This window comes from Nerophis ophidion, linkage group LG13 (genome assembly GCF_033978795.1).
Source record: "Nerophis ophidion isolate RoL-2023_Sa linkage group LG13, RoL_Noph_v1.0, whole genome shotgun sequence".
NCBI classification, from domain to species: Eukaryota; Metazoa; Chordata; class Actinopteri; order Syngnathiformes; family Syngnathidae; genus Nerophis; species Nerophis ophidion.
Window position 1 is genome coordinate 35658996 of NC_084623.1, and position 14828 is coordinate 35673823.

Consider the following 14828-nt stretch of genomic DNA (forward strand, 5'->3'; position numbering starts at 1 on the left):
TTGCACCTTTTTTACCTACCTCTAGTGTTCAAAACACTATATGCTCAGGCTGAAATATTGAAGCTTTGTTACCTACCTCTAGTGTTCAAAACTATGCTCAGGCTGAAATATTGCACTTTGTTGTTACTATTCTGTGCTACTTTTACCTCTGGAGTTCCCATCCTACAATTCAGCCAGACTTTTTTTGGTCCATGTCTAAAAATAAATACATTGACATGTGATTTTGTTGTTCTGTTTTTTTTTGCCTGTGCCATAAAGCCACAATGCTTGGGGATTTGGAGTCTCGAATATTAACCGTCAAATTGAATCGTATCGTTCGGAATCGAATCTAATCGAATCGGTCTGTAATAATAAAAGGATATAGTTTTAGAATCAAATCGTAACCTGTGTATCTAGATGCATATCAAATCGTTTATCAGAGAAAGATGTGCAACGCTAGTATGTATACTTTTGACCCAGCAGATTTGGTCACATTTTGCATAACCCATAGTAAATTCATAAAAGAACCACTCTTTTATGAATGTTTTTGGTGACAAACAAGTACCGGTACAGTTGTGATCAAAATTATTCAACCCCCACACAATTTTGGTGTTTTAGCAAGTTGGACATTTATTCCGTATTTTGTTTATTGTCATATCAAATAAAAATGTGTCAAATAGACAAATGCGCTTAAATTGTAACACTGTATGTTACAAAATACCAAAAGAGGAAACTTTTCTTAATATCTCATTGACAAAATTATTCAACCCCTTGAAGATCATAACTCTTAAGAACAGAATTTGAATAAGGTCGTTTCAATCAGGTATTGAAAACACCTGTAGATGTGATTAGAACCATAACGAGCAACAATTAAACTGATTGAAAAAGACTGTGACGCTCAGCTTCTTGTAGATGGTCCATGGTGTATTTGCAACATGGTGAAGTCCAGGGAGTGGTCAAAGAAGTCAAGAGAGGAGGTAATTTCTCTTCATAAAAAAGGATATGGATAAAAGAAAATACCAAAGACATTACACATTCCAAGAGACACAGTTGGGAGCATGATTCGCAAGTTTAAAGCTAAAGGCACAGTGGAAACACTACCTGGGCGTGGTAGAAAGAGGATGCTGTGTGCAACTGCTGTCCGGTATTTGAAGCATACAGTGGTGAAAAAGCCCCGGGTAACAGCTGAGGAACTACAACAGGACACTGCAGATGGGGGAACGCAGGTTTTGTCCCAGACAATAAGGCGCGCACTACGAGATGAAGGCCTCCATACCAAAACTCCCAGGCGCACCCCACTTCTGACTACCAGGCACAAGCAAAATAGACTCCAGTATGCCAAAAATCAACTGGACAAACCCCAAAGGTTTTGGGAAACTGTTCTATGGAGTGATGAGACAAAACTGGAACTCTTTGGGCCTATGAATCAACGTTATGTCTGGAGGAGAAAAAATGAAGCTTACAAAGAGAAGAACACCTTGCCTACTGTTAAGCATGGTGGGGGGTCAATCATGCTCTGGGGCGGTTTCTCTGCCTCAGGTACCGGGAATCTCCAGCACGTTCAAGGCATTATGAATTCTATTTCCTACCAGGATATATTAGCTGCAAATGTCATGAAGTCAGTGACGAAGCTGAGGCTTGGGAGACGTTGGACCTTCCAACAGGACAACGATCCCAAGCATACCTCCAAATCAACATCAGAGTGGTTGCAGAAGAAGGGCTGGAAGACTCTGGAGTGGCCTTCACAGTCGCCAGACCTAAATCCTATAGAAAACCTGTGGTGGGACTTGAAGAAGGCAGTTGCAGCATGCAAGCCCAAGAATATGAATGAACTGGAGGCCTTTTCCCAAGAGGAATGGGCTAAAATACCTGTAGATCGTTGCAAGAAGCTCGTGTCCGGTTATGTATCACGTTTGAAGGATGTAATTACTGCCAAAGGGTGTTCTACTAAGTACTAAAGATGCATGTAACTAGGGGGTTGAATCATTTTGTCAATGAGATATTAAGAAAAATGTCCTTTTTTGGTATTTTATAAAATACAGTGTTACAATTTAGGTTGCATTTGTCTATTTGACACATCTTTATTTGATATGACTATAAACAAAATACGGAATAAATCTCCAACTTGCTAAAACACCAAAATTGTGTGGGGGTTGAATAATTTTGATCACAACTGTATGTGCTCCAATCACTCTATCACAAAAAAATAAGAGTTGTAGAAATGATTGTGAACTCAAAACAGCCATGACATTATGTTCTTTAAGTAATTAAGTAAGTAAGTAAGTAAGTAAGTACCAATAATTGTCACACACACACACACTAGATGTGGCGAAATTTGTCCTCTGCATTCGACCCATCCCCTTGTTCACCCCCTGGGAGGTGCGGGGAGCAGTGGGCAGCAGTGGTGCCGCGCCCGGGAATCATTTGTGATGATTTAACCCCCCATTCCCAACCCTTGATGCTGAGTGCCAAGCAGGGAGGTAATGGCTTTACAAGTGTATGTAAAGTTTTGACAACGATTGGGTGTGAATGTTGTCTATCTGTGTTGGCCTGCGATGAGGTGGCGACTTTTCCAGGGTGTACCCCGCCTTTCGCCCAAATGCAGCTGAGATGGGAAAAAACGGTGGAAAATGGATGGATGGATGTATGTTGGCAAACTAGGCCGGCTCAAAAGGGAAAATGAGCACTCATAGCTTACTCAGTCGTACTGCCTCGAAGTAATGTTGTAATTTTCTATGCCAACAAAGCAAGCATGCCTGATAAAAAAAAAAAAAGGCGTATAGATAAAGTAGGGCTCCACTTTTCAAAATGTGCTACCCTGATGCAAAGTCACATTTGAAATGCTATGTATTGTAAATGCTAATGATTAGCATAACACTTTTACATGAGATTTCAACACCTCCAAATATGTTAAGGCAAACTACAACTAAAATGCACGTCACATTTAAATAGCTGATTTGTAATAAGTAGAATAGTTACAGTATAAACACTTTTTAGGATGCAACAAAAGACAAGACTTTCAGCTTAATGGCAAAGACTACATCCTGGCTACAAAAACACACGGTAGCCCAGGGCCGAGTGTAGGGAGTATGGCCTGCTCGGTTTCAAAGTTGGCCTCATAATGGCGCCCTGTAGTCAGGTGAGGAGTATTTGACCAATCATTTAGGACAGGGGTGTCAAACTCAAATACAGAGTGGGCCAAAATTTAAAACTGAACAAAGCCGCGGGCCAAGGTTGAACAAATTAACCTTTTAATAGGGATTCAAACAAGTTCTGCATTGAACATTGAACAAGCAAGGTTTATTTACAACTTTATAGTGACATGCAAAATCGAGTTTCAAATAATAATAATAATAATTAAAAAATATCAATGGTATATATAAATTTAATGACTCTTTTCTATTTGCAGCCTTCTGAGGTAAATATCAAAATATATTGTAGAGTCCCGAAAGAGTTAGTGCTGCAAGGGATTCTGGGTATTTCTTCTGTTGTGTTTATGTTATGTTACAGTGCAGATGTTCTCCCGAAATGTGTTTGTCATTCTTGTTTGGTGTGAGTTCACAGTGTGGCCCATATTTGCAACAGTGTTAAAGTTGTTTATACGGCCACCCTCAGTGTGACCTGTATGGCTGTTGACCAAGTATGCCTTGCATTCACTTATTTGTGTGTAATAGCCGCATATATTATGCGAGTGGGCCTGCACACTGATTGTATGGAGGAAATGTGGACGTGACGACAGGTTGTAAAGAATGCCAAAGGCAGTGCCTTTAAGGCACGCCCTCAATATTGTTGTCAGGGTGAAAATCGTGAGAAAGCTTGCTCGCCCCGGGAGATATTCGGGAGGGGCACTGAACTTCGGGAGGATTGGCAAGTGTGAGAAATTGCGGTGTTACAGCCAGGGGCGCCAAAAAGGAGGGGGGGGGGGGTAAAGGAGACGGATTCTAGGGGCCCATGATGGAGGGGGGCCCAGAGAGGCCCCTAATGATGATGAAATTATATCAAATTATGTGTTGGGGGCCCTGTAAAGATTCTTTTCATGGGGCCCAAAATCCCTAGCGGCGCCCCTAGTTACAGCGCACCGCTGCTGTGTAATAACGGCGGGCCAGCTGTAATGTTAATTTGATATTGCCTCAAGGGCCAAATTAAATTACACGGCGGGCCAAATTTGGCCCGCGGGCCAGAGTTTGACACCCATGATTTAGGAGCTCCTCTGGCCATACGCTCTCTGATTGGTCAAAAAGTCTCTGATTGGTCAAAAAGCCCCTCACACGACTACAGGGTGCAAGTTTGTGGCTAACGCCATACTCTCTCTATACACTACTGCCATCTAACATCTTGGGAGTGCAACTGCATGCAAAGACTCAGAAGTGTAAGAAATCAAGATACAACAACTAGACAGCCCAGGTAACGTTATCAGTTCATTTTTCAACGTTAAATAAAAAAAAAAATCTTATTAAATAAACATGTATTTACATATGAGGTTTTTTTTTTTTGATTGAAAGTTGTATTAGTAAATTGCACAGTACAGTACATATTTCGTACTATTGACCACTAAATGGTAACACCCCAATAAGTTTTTCAACTTCTTTAAGTTGATCAATTCATGGTAAAGCGCACACACAAAAGTAAAACAATCTGGTACTGTTGTCGTCATCGATTCCCAGGTACTGAGAATTGGTAAAGTATCGGTTTGAATGTGAAAAGGTACCCGTCCCAAAGTGCGGTGAATAAATATTTGATCCTCGACTGAGTTTGTAAGTTTAACAAAGGTGTGAAAGGTGCATAACACAAAATTTCTGAAAAAAAAGATTAAATAAACTCAATAAATTACAAATTCATTCATAACCTTTCTCACTGGTATGACTGTAGGATAAAATCAACCTGGAATTAACATCTCTCCCTTTTGTTATTTCTCTGTAGTCTGTATGAGTCATCTTTCATGGATAATTTATTCAGCAACTGTTGCTGCAATCTGGTAGGGGGTTGGGGGGGTGTCTTTATGGTGGCTGTGAATGAGACCATGGGTTCCGACAACAAAGTTAAAGTAGAGATAGAAGGATTGCAAACTCTTCCTCTCCTGCACTAAAGGAGGTGTGTGTCCACCGGTTCAAAAATGTACATGTATTTTCTGTCTATTTTTGTTGTTGTGGAGGCTAGAATGGAGTTTCAATTTAATCAACTCATCCGGCTTGAATCCTATTTGGTCACACAATTGGGTGGGTGGTCAAAATGGACTATGACTTCCGAATGTTTGGATCAGGGTTTAAGTCTGTCCAAACCCTGTTTCCATATGAGTTGGGAAATTGTGTTAGATGTAAATATAAACAGAATACAATTATTTGCAAATTATTTTCAACCCATATTCAGTTGAATATGCTACAAAGACAACATATATCAAACTGATGAACATTTTTTTTTTCTGCAAATAATCATTAACTTTAGAATTTGATGCCAACACGTGACAAAGAAGTTGGGAAAGGTGGCAATAAATACTGATAAAGTTGAGGAATGCTCATCAAACACTTATTTAGAACATCCCACAGCTGTGCAGGCTAAATAAGAACAGGTGGGTGCCATGATTGGGTATAAAAACAGCTTCCCAAAAAATGCTCAGTCTCTCACAAGAAAAGATGGGGCGAGGTACACCCCTTTGTCCACAACTGCGTGAGCAAAAATTCAAACAGTTTAAGAACAACGTTTCTCAAAGTGCAATTGCAAGAAATTTAGGGATTTCAACATCTACGGTCCATAATATCATCAAAAGATTCAGAGAATCTGGAGAAATCACTCCACGTAAGCGGCATGGCCGGAAACCAACATTGAATGACCGTTACCTTCGATCCCTCAGACGGCACTGTGTCAAAAACCGACATCAATCACCACATGGGCTCAGGAACACTTCAGAAAACCACTGTCACTAAATAAAGTTTGTCGCTACATCTGTAAGTGCAAATTAAAGCTCTACTATGTAAAGCGAAAGCCATTTATCAACAACATCCAGAAACGCCGCCGGCTTCTCTGGGCCCGAGATCATATAATATGGACTGATGCAAAGTGGAAAAGTGTTCTGTGGTCTGACGAGTCCACATTTCAAATTGTTTTTAGAAATATTCGACATCGTGTCATCCGGACCAAAAGGGAAGCGAACCATCCAGACTGTTATCGACGCAAAGTTCAAAAGCCAGCATCTGTGATGGTATGGGGGTGCATTAGTGCCCAAGGCATGGGTGACTTACACATCTGTGATGGCACCATTAATGCTGAAAGGTACATACAGGTTTTGGAACAACATATGCTGCCATCTAAGTGCCGTCTTTTTCATGGATGCCCCTGCTTATTTCAGCAAGACAATGCCAAGCCACATTCAGCACGTGTTACAACAGTGTGGCTTTGTAAAAAAAGAAAGCGGGTACTTTCCTGGCCCGTCTGCAGTCCAGACATGTCTCCCATCGAAAATGTGTGGTGCATTATGAAGGGTAAAATACAACAGCGGAGACCCCGGACTGTTGAACATAAAACAAGAATGGGAAATAATTCCACTTTCAAAGCTTCAACAATTAGTTTCCTCAGTTCCCAAACGTTTATTGAGTGTTGTTAAAAGAAAAGGTGATGTAACACAGTGGTGAACATGCCTTTCCCCAACTACTTTGGCACGTGTCGCAGCCATGAAATTCTAAGTAAACCGTAATTATTATTCGCAAAAAAAAAATAAAGTTTATGAGTTCGAACATCAAATATCTTGTCTTTGCAGTGCATTCAACTGAATATGAGTTGAAAAGGATTTGTAAATCATTGTATTCCGTTTATATTTACATCTAACACAATTTCCCAACTCATATGGAAACTGGGTTTGTAGATCACACTTAACATGCCCACTAAATGTACCCACAATTTTATAGTGTGCAAACTCTATTCAACACAAGTTATTTGAACCTTATTAGATCAAGCCCATACTGTATAATAGCATTACTCATTTGGCAGTTACCACAAACAATGCACCAAAATATCCAATAAAACCCCAGTTTATCTAGATATTTGTGGTCAAATGTAAGAATTTTCAGCGGCGCATTGCATTAGCTCAATTCTGTATACTTCTAAAGAGTAAACATATTGCATCCTATTTAGTTAACATACCGTCTCTCTCTGCAGAATCGCCAGTGGGTTTGGTGGGGCCTTGTTTGTCTACTTTCACCGACTGATTGTCCAGTTCATCAGGAAACAGAAGACCATCAACAAATTCCTCATGAAAAAGTGAGCCCAAGGCTGCATTTAAAAGCGAGGGCACTTCTTCTAAACAGTCCAATATTTTGTGTTCCATTTCACTGTTACACAATCATTGAGTACAGACAGTTTTTATACTTTGATAGCAATATTTTTTTTGTAGGAATTCACTATTATAGTATTAGTTTAGCATTCATTTATTTAAAAAAAGCATAATTTTAGATACAATTCTCATGATGTTTGTCATTCAAATTTAGCTCTGGGTAAATATATACTGTATGACTTAAATGCATAGAGCTAATTTTAGCAACTTTGAACAGTGTCTGCTCATATTCCTGGACTGAATTATTCTTGTCAAGTAAATTTGTAATATTTGGCTTATACCTGTCAGGATCAATTGAATACAACAATCATTATTTTTGTCTTACTGTTGGTTTATGTTTTATTAATTTACACGACTCACAAAAAGCTAAAAGGATTTTGCTTTCAGGTGATTTCAGCTTCTTGTTAGAAAACAGCAACTTGTGCAAAAAGTACTAAAACAGCAAACACATTTCAAAATTTGAATTGGCAAACTAAGTTAACTTGTAATTATATAAGTTGGTGTAAATTATGTCAATCCTGAAATGTCACCTGTAAACCAAATGTCCCTAACTTTTTGTGAGTGATATGTATTTTAATTTCTGCCTTTGGCTGTTTTCCTCCAATTCGTAATCTCTTTTTCAGACGCCTTCTGTATCCAGCACTAGTAACTCTACTTGTTTCCACCTTAACATTCCCCCCTGGCTTTGGTCAATTTATGGCTGGCAAGGTAGGTCTCCTTCATTTCAACCATTGAGACTCACATTTTTGCCAAACTCTGTCTGTATATATATATATATATATATATATATATATATATATATATATATATATATATATAGTTTTTTTTTTATTATGTGACTGTTAAATTGGAAAAAAAAAGCAGTTCAAATAAAATCACTAGGACACCAAATATTAATGGCATTTATGCACAGGATATGTGTATGTGAACTTTTGACGTCTTGTTGTATTTCGAAAACATTTGTTTCACTCAATACTATGGATCTCTCAAACCCGTTGATGGGATCAGATTAGAGCATGGGTGTCAAACTCTGGCCCGCGGGCCAAATTTGGCCCGCCGTGTAATTTCATTTGGCCCTTGAAGCAATATCGAATTAACATTAGAGCTGGCCCGCCACCGTAACACCACATTCACCGCTAATACTCATACTCGTCAACCCTCCCGATTTCCACCCAGACAATAATATTTGGGGCGGGCCGTAAAAGCACTGCTTTTGCCGTTCTCTACATGTCGCCACGTCCGCTTTTCTTCCATAAAAACAGCGTGCCGGCCCACAAACATAATATATGGGGCTCACACACACACACACACAAGTGTATGCAAGGCATACTTGGTCAACAGCCATACAGGTCACACTGAGGGTGGCCGTATAAACAAGGTTAACACTGTTACAAGTATGCGCCACACTTTGAACCCACAGCAAACAAGAATGACAAACACATTTCGGGAGAACATCCGCACCGTAACACAACATAAACACAACCGGACAAATATCCAGAGACCCTTGCATCACTAACTCTTCCGGGACGCCACAATACACACCCCCGCTACCACCAAACCGCGCCCCAACTCAAACCCGCTACCGAAAAAAGGCATTAAATTTTATGTACTTTTTTTTTAATATGCCATTGATATTTTTTTATTATTATTATTTGAAACTGGATTTTGCATGTCACTATAAAGTTATATAAGCCTTGCTTGGTCAATATTCAATGCAAAACTTGTTTGGGTCCCTATTAAAGGGTTAATTTGTTCAACCTCGGCCCGCGGCTTTGTTCAGTTTTACATTTTGGCCCGCTCTGTATTTGAGTTTGACACCCCTGGATTAAAGGCTGACATTTGTCCTTTTTTTTTAAGTGATTGGTGATCAGCTGATGAGCTGCCAAGTCAGCGATTTCTAACACAGCTGTGTCCCGGTTGTTTACATGACTAAAGACTGTACGAAAGATTCCTTCATAACGGACGCACAATCAGGGAGACACGATTGCATTTCAGAATTCCTTGTTAAAGGTGCCATATGTAATAATTTAAAGGTGCCATATGTAATAATTTAATGTCAAGTCATCATTAAATGGCCCTGATATTTCAAAAGGCATTATTAATAAATCATGTTCTTTTCGAATACCTTTATAACTGATGACGGCAGTTCAGCCGGGATATGCCCATATCAAAATTAGATTTACAGCTCTGAAATATTGTTATAGTTTTCATTTCGATTCCCCGCCCTCCACCGTTTGACCAATTAAAAAGTATGTGAGTGTGTCACATCCAGGTTGCCAGTTACGCACCGCCCTATTTATCGAGCTACTGCCACTGGTAAAGTTACTAAACATGTCAGACCTAAGTAAATCTAAAGGCCGTTGTTATGGTTCTCAAGAAAGCCAGGAATAAAACGAGGATTTGAATCGGGGATGCCTTTGAAAGATGGATACGATTGAAGGCAGTGAAGATGTTTTCATCTGACGCCAAACCTGCCAATTTCCTCCTTGATAAGTAAATAAGGTATTTACGTTTTCATTTCACTTGTAATGAATGGCAATGGACATTTGGTATCTAAACTAAAGTGTCCAATACAGTCTATGATCTTGTCTAACAAAGCTAGTATAGTCGTGCAATGAATGCTTAGTGTGTGATGGTGCTGAGCTCCTAGTTTAATGCTTCGCATGCTAGCCCGGTCAATGACACGTCGACATACAGGCTAACGGGGAACATATGCCTGTTAGCTTGTATGTCAATGTGTCATCCAACTGACAGGGCAACATATATTTTCGACAAAAAAAACCTATGTGTATATGGGTTGTGTCAGTGCCTATTTCCTTCTCAATATGCTGATACGCTGAGGAAATGCGTTCCGACATTAGCACGGCTATTTGCGGTATTTTGGTACTGCATGTGCATCAAACACATATGGTGTGGTGTTTGCTTGGCACAATATAATGCATTACATGTAATGATTTTCTACTTTGTGTATTGACATGGTATTCAGGTTGGATGCAATATGCTGAACAAAATGTGGCGGTAATTGTACTGTTGGCCTTGGCTTGGCATCAAAGTAAGCCTATATGATATATAATATATATTATTATATATAATTATTTCGATGGTGGTCCGTTCAGTCAAACTAGATATTTTAGCAGGGTGACGCCAACAAATCTGTCCCGACTTCCGACGAAAATATTGCTGCGTAACTTTATAAATACATTCGGCTGATTGACATCAGTAAAATGTGGCATAATTACTTAGTAAACCATCTTGCTTAAAGCATAAACAAGAGAAACCTACAGCGTAGGACTTGTCGATTGCCATTTGAAGTTCCTCGGCGTAGGATTCGGATTTGGCTGTGTATCTGGCAAACTTAGTCATGGAGAGTGAAAGGGGACAACAGAATTTTGACCATAATTGCAGTACCCTTTCTGGCCACATTACTACATATGGCATATTTAAATACAGTAGAGAAGGGATTGATATGGTCTCATTCCTAGGTGGATCTCCCGTCAGAGGGAGGTGTGGGGGGGGTTTAATAATTTTGCAATGCAGTCTGCTGAAAATGATGGAAAGTGCCACTCTAGATAGCAACTGACGCTGTGTTCAAAGTTGCAATTGCCACAAAACACTTTTTAAGATATTCAACACTCTACTGCTATCTGGCGGCCAAAGTGGATAGTGCAACCCCCCCAATTTGTCACATTTCATGTGTCAGGTTAACCTTAACGAAGGGGCCCACATGAATCCCGTTCCTACTGTACTGTCTTGCGTGTCTTTCCATTACTACGGCCCGGATTTGAGAGGAATCTGCTGTCCACAGAGTAAAGCATTTGTAATAGGGGTGTGGGAAAAAATCGATTCAAATACGTATTGCGATTCTCACCTTGTGTGATTCAGAATAGATTCTCATTTTTAAAAAAATCGATGTTTTAATTTTATTTAAAAAAAATATATATATTTTTTTTTTTAATCAATCCAACAAAACAATAGACAGCAATACCTTAACAATGCAATCCAATTCCAAAACCAAACCTGACCCAGCAACACTCAGAACTGCAATAAACAGAGCAATTGAAAGGAGACACAAACACGACACAGAACAAACCAAAAGTAGTCAAACAAAAATGAAAATGATCAACAACAGTATCAATATTAGTTATAATTTCAGCATAGCAGTGATTAAAAATCCCTCATTGACATTATCATTAGACATTTATAAACATAAAAAAAAAGAACAATAGTGTCACAGTGGCTTGGACTTGCATCGCATCTCATAAGTTTGACAACACACTGTGTCCAATGTTTTCACAAAGATAAAATAAGTCGTATTTTTGGTTCTTTTAATAGTTAAAACAAATTTACATTATTGCAATCAGTTGATAAAACATTGTCCTTTACAATTATAAAAGCTTTTTTTTTCTCCAAAAATCTACTACTCTGCTAGCATGTCAGCAGACTGGGGTAGATCCTGCTGAAATCCTATGTACTGAATGAATACAGAATCGTTTTGAATCGGAAAAATATCGTTTTTCAATCGAGAATCGTGTTGAATCGAAAAAAATCAATATATAATCGAATCGCGACCCAAGAATCGATATTGAATCGAATCGTGGGACACCCAAAGATTCGCAGCCCTAATTTCTAAGATACTAGTTTTCATCCATGGCTTAAAATAAACAACATTTCTTTCATGTACAATTATCACTGGTGGACCAGAGGAAAATGAATGTCTAAGCATGCTACACATACAGGACGACACAAAAAGCTAACTACTTAAGCTTCAATATAAAGCGGGGGTGATCGATCCAGGTGCCGGTACTATCAATACCTTTTATAGTATCAGTATATAAACGATACTATCGTTTTGGTTATTGTTTACAAACTCAGGGAGTAAGTCTCTGGCTACAGAAAGGCTTTGAGGGCAAAATCTAAATACCGTATTTTTCGGACTATAAATCGCGTTTTTTTTTTTTGTAGTTTGGCCGGGGGTGAGACTTGGCCAAACTATAAAAAAAAAATAAAAAAATGTTTTTATTTTTTATTTTCATTTTTTTATTTTATTTTTTTGTTTGGGCGGTTATCACCCCCCGCTGGACTGTGGAGAAGACTGCGACTTATAGTCCGAAAAATATGGTAATTTGAATGGGAATCGACACTAGTTTTTGCTAAAAACAAATTGTATGTAGCAGTCAATACCACAAATACGAATACATAATGTGGTTTACAACAATATGAGCAAATTCTAAATTTTAACAAGATAAGCTTCATAAAAAAAGTTACTTGCTCTAAAAGAGGGATTCTTAACCTTTTTGACCTCAGAGCCCACTGAAATATCAACACTGAATTAGTAATCTTATTCTGGCTTTTAATCGTACTCAATATTTACATCTAACCTACTTAGAGTTCACAACCCTGTCAAATGATAAAAAAAAACGCGTTAATCACACATATTTATTTAACACATAAACCTTAGAAATAGGTCAAGGTGATTAGAAAAATAAGCACTAACCAAATGTATCGTATAAGAAGCAAAGCATAAATAACTGACAGAAAATACATTCATATACAATTATTCATCCATCCATTTTCTAGCGCTTATCCCCTTTGGGGTCGCGTGGGGCGCTGGTGCCTATCTCAGCTACAATCGAGCTGAAGGCGGGGTACACCCTGGACAAGTCGCCACCTCATCGCAGGGCCAACTACGGATAGACAGACAACATTCACATTCACACTCACATTCACACACTAGGGCCAATTTAGTGTTGCCAATCAACCTATCCCCAGGTGCATGTTTTTGGAAGTGGGAGGAAGCCGGAGTACCCGGAGGGAACCCACGCATTCACGGGGAGAACATGCAAACTCCACACAGAAAGATCCCGAGCCTGGTATTGAACCCAGGACCACTCAGAACCTTCATATTGTGAGGCAGATGCACAAACCCCTCTTCCACCTTGAAGCCCGATATACAATTATGTTGTGCTAAAATAAATACAATAAATTCATATTGAATATGTTTCTTAAGTAACTGTTCAATAAAATTTAAGTGCAAATTAAAATACAGCCTCACCACTTTAGTCATAATTTTTCCGATTAAGAACCTTCTCTATGACTTTAGCTCTAGACTTCATCTATTTGTTTGATAATGTCAACACTCCTCTAAAACATTTTCAGTTCTATAATCTATTGTCGAAGTATTGTATCGGATTTGAGTTACATCTATGTCTGTGTATGATTGATTTGTTTGATACTGTACGTCATGTGGTCCCTATCTGGCATCCGTATCACTGTCACTCATTTACAATTCCCATTTCCATATAAGTTGGGAAATTGTGTTAGATGTAAATATAAATGGAATACAATGATTAGCAAATCCTTTTCAACCCATATTCAGTTGAATGCACTACAAAGACAAGATATTTGATGTTCAAATTCATAAACTTTTTTTTTTTTTCCAAATAATAATTAACTTAGAATTTCATGGCTGCAACACTTGCCAAAGTAGTTGGGAAAGGGCATGTTCACCACTGTGTTACATCACCTTTTCTTTTAACAACACTCAATAAACGTTTGGTAACTGAGGAAACTATATGTTGAAGCTTTGAAAGTGGGATACTTTCCCATTCTTGTTTTATGTAGAGCTTCAGTCGTTCAACAGTCAGGGGTGTCCGCTGTCGTATTTTACGCTTCATAATGCACCACACATTTTCGATGGGAGACAGGTCCGGACTGCAGGCGGGCCAGGAAAGTACCTGCACTCTTTTCTTACGAAGCCACGCTGTTGTAACACGTGCTGAATGTAGCTTGGCATTGTCTTGCTGAAATAAGTAGGGGCGTCCATGAAAAAGACGGCACTTAGATGGCAGCATATGTTGTTCCAAAACCTGTATGTACCTTTTAGCATTAATGGTGCCATCACGGATGTGTAAGTTACCCATGCCTTGGGCACTAATACACCTCCATACCATCATAGATGCTGGCTTCTGAACTTTGCGTCAATAACAGTCTGGATGGTTCGTTTCCCCTTTGGTCCGTATGACACAATATCGAATATTTCCAAAAACAATTTGAAATGTGGACTCGTCAGACCACAAAACACTTTTCCACTTTGCATCAGTCCATCTTAGAGAAGCCGGCGGCGTTTCTGGATGTTGTTGATAAATTGCTTTCGCTTTGCATAGTAGAGCTTTAACTTGCACTTACAGATGAAGCGACGAACTGTATTTAGTGACATTGGTTTTCTGAAGTGTTCCTGAGCCCATGTGGTGATATCCTTTAGAGATTGCTGTCGGTTTTTGATACAGTGCCGTCTGAGGGATCGAAGGTCACGGTCATTCAATGTCAGTTTCCGGCCATGCCGCTTACGTGGAATGATTTCTCCAGATTCTCTGAACCTTTTGATGATATTATGGACTGTAGATGTTAAAATCCCTAAATTTCTTGCAATTGCACTTTGAGAAACATTGTTCTTAAACTGTTTGACTATTTGCTCGCGCAGTTGTGGACAAAGGGGCGACCTCGCCCCATCCTTTCTTGTGAAAGA

The 14828-nt window shown here is 39.1% G+C and overlaps 1 protein-coding gene across 1 annotated transcript in view; it reads left to right on the forward strand.

Annotated features, from left to right (window-relative positions):
• Window positions 1–14828, forward strand: part of LOC133564490 (chloride channel protein 2-like) — a 361490-nt gene that overhangs the window by 199005 nt on the left and 147657 nt on the right. Inside the window, exons 10-11 of the mRNA XM_061918842.1 lie at window positions 7129–7230; window positions 7927–8011. Coding sequence (XP_061774826.1) covers window positions 7129–7230; window positions 7927–8011 — 187 coding nt within the window. The remainder of the gene's footprint in view (window positions 1–7128; window positions 7231–7926; window positions 8012–14828) is intronic.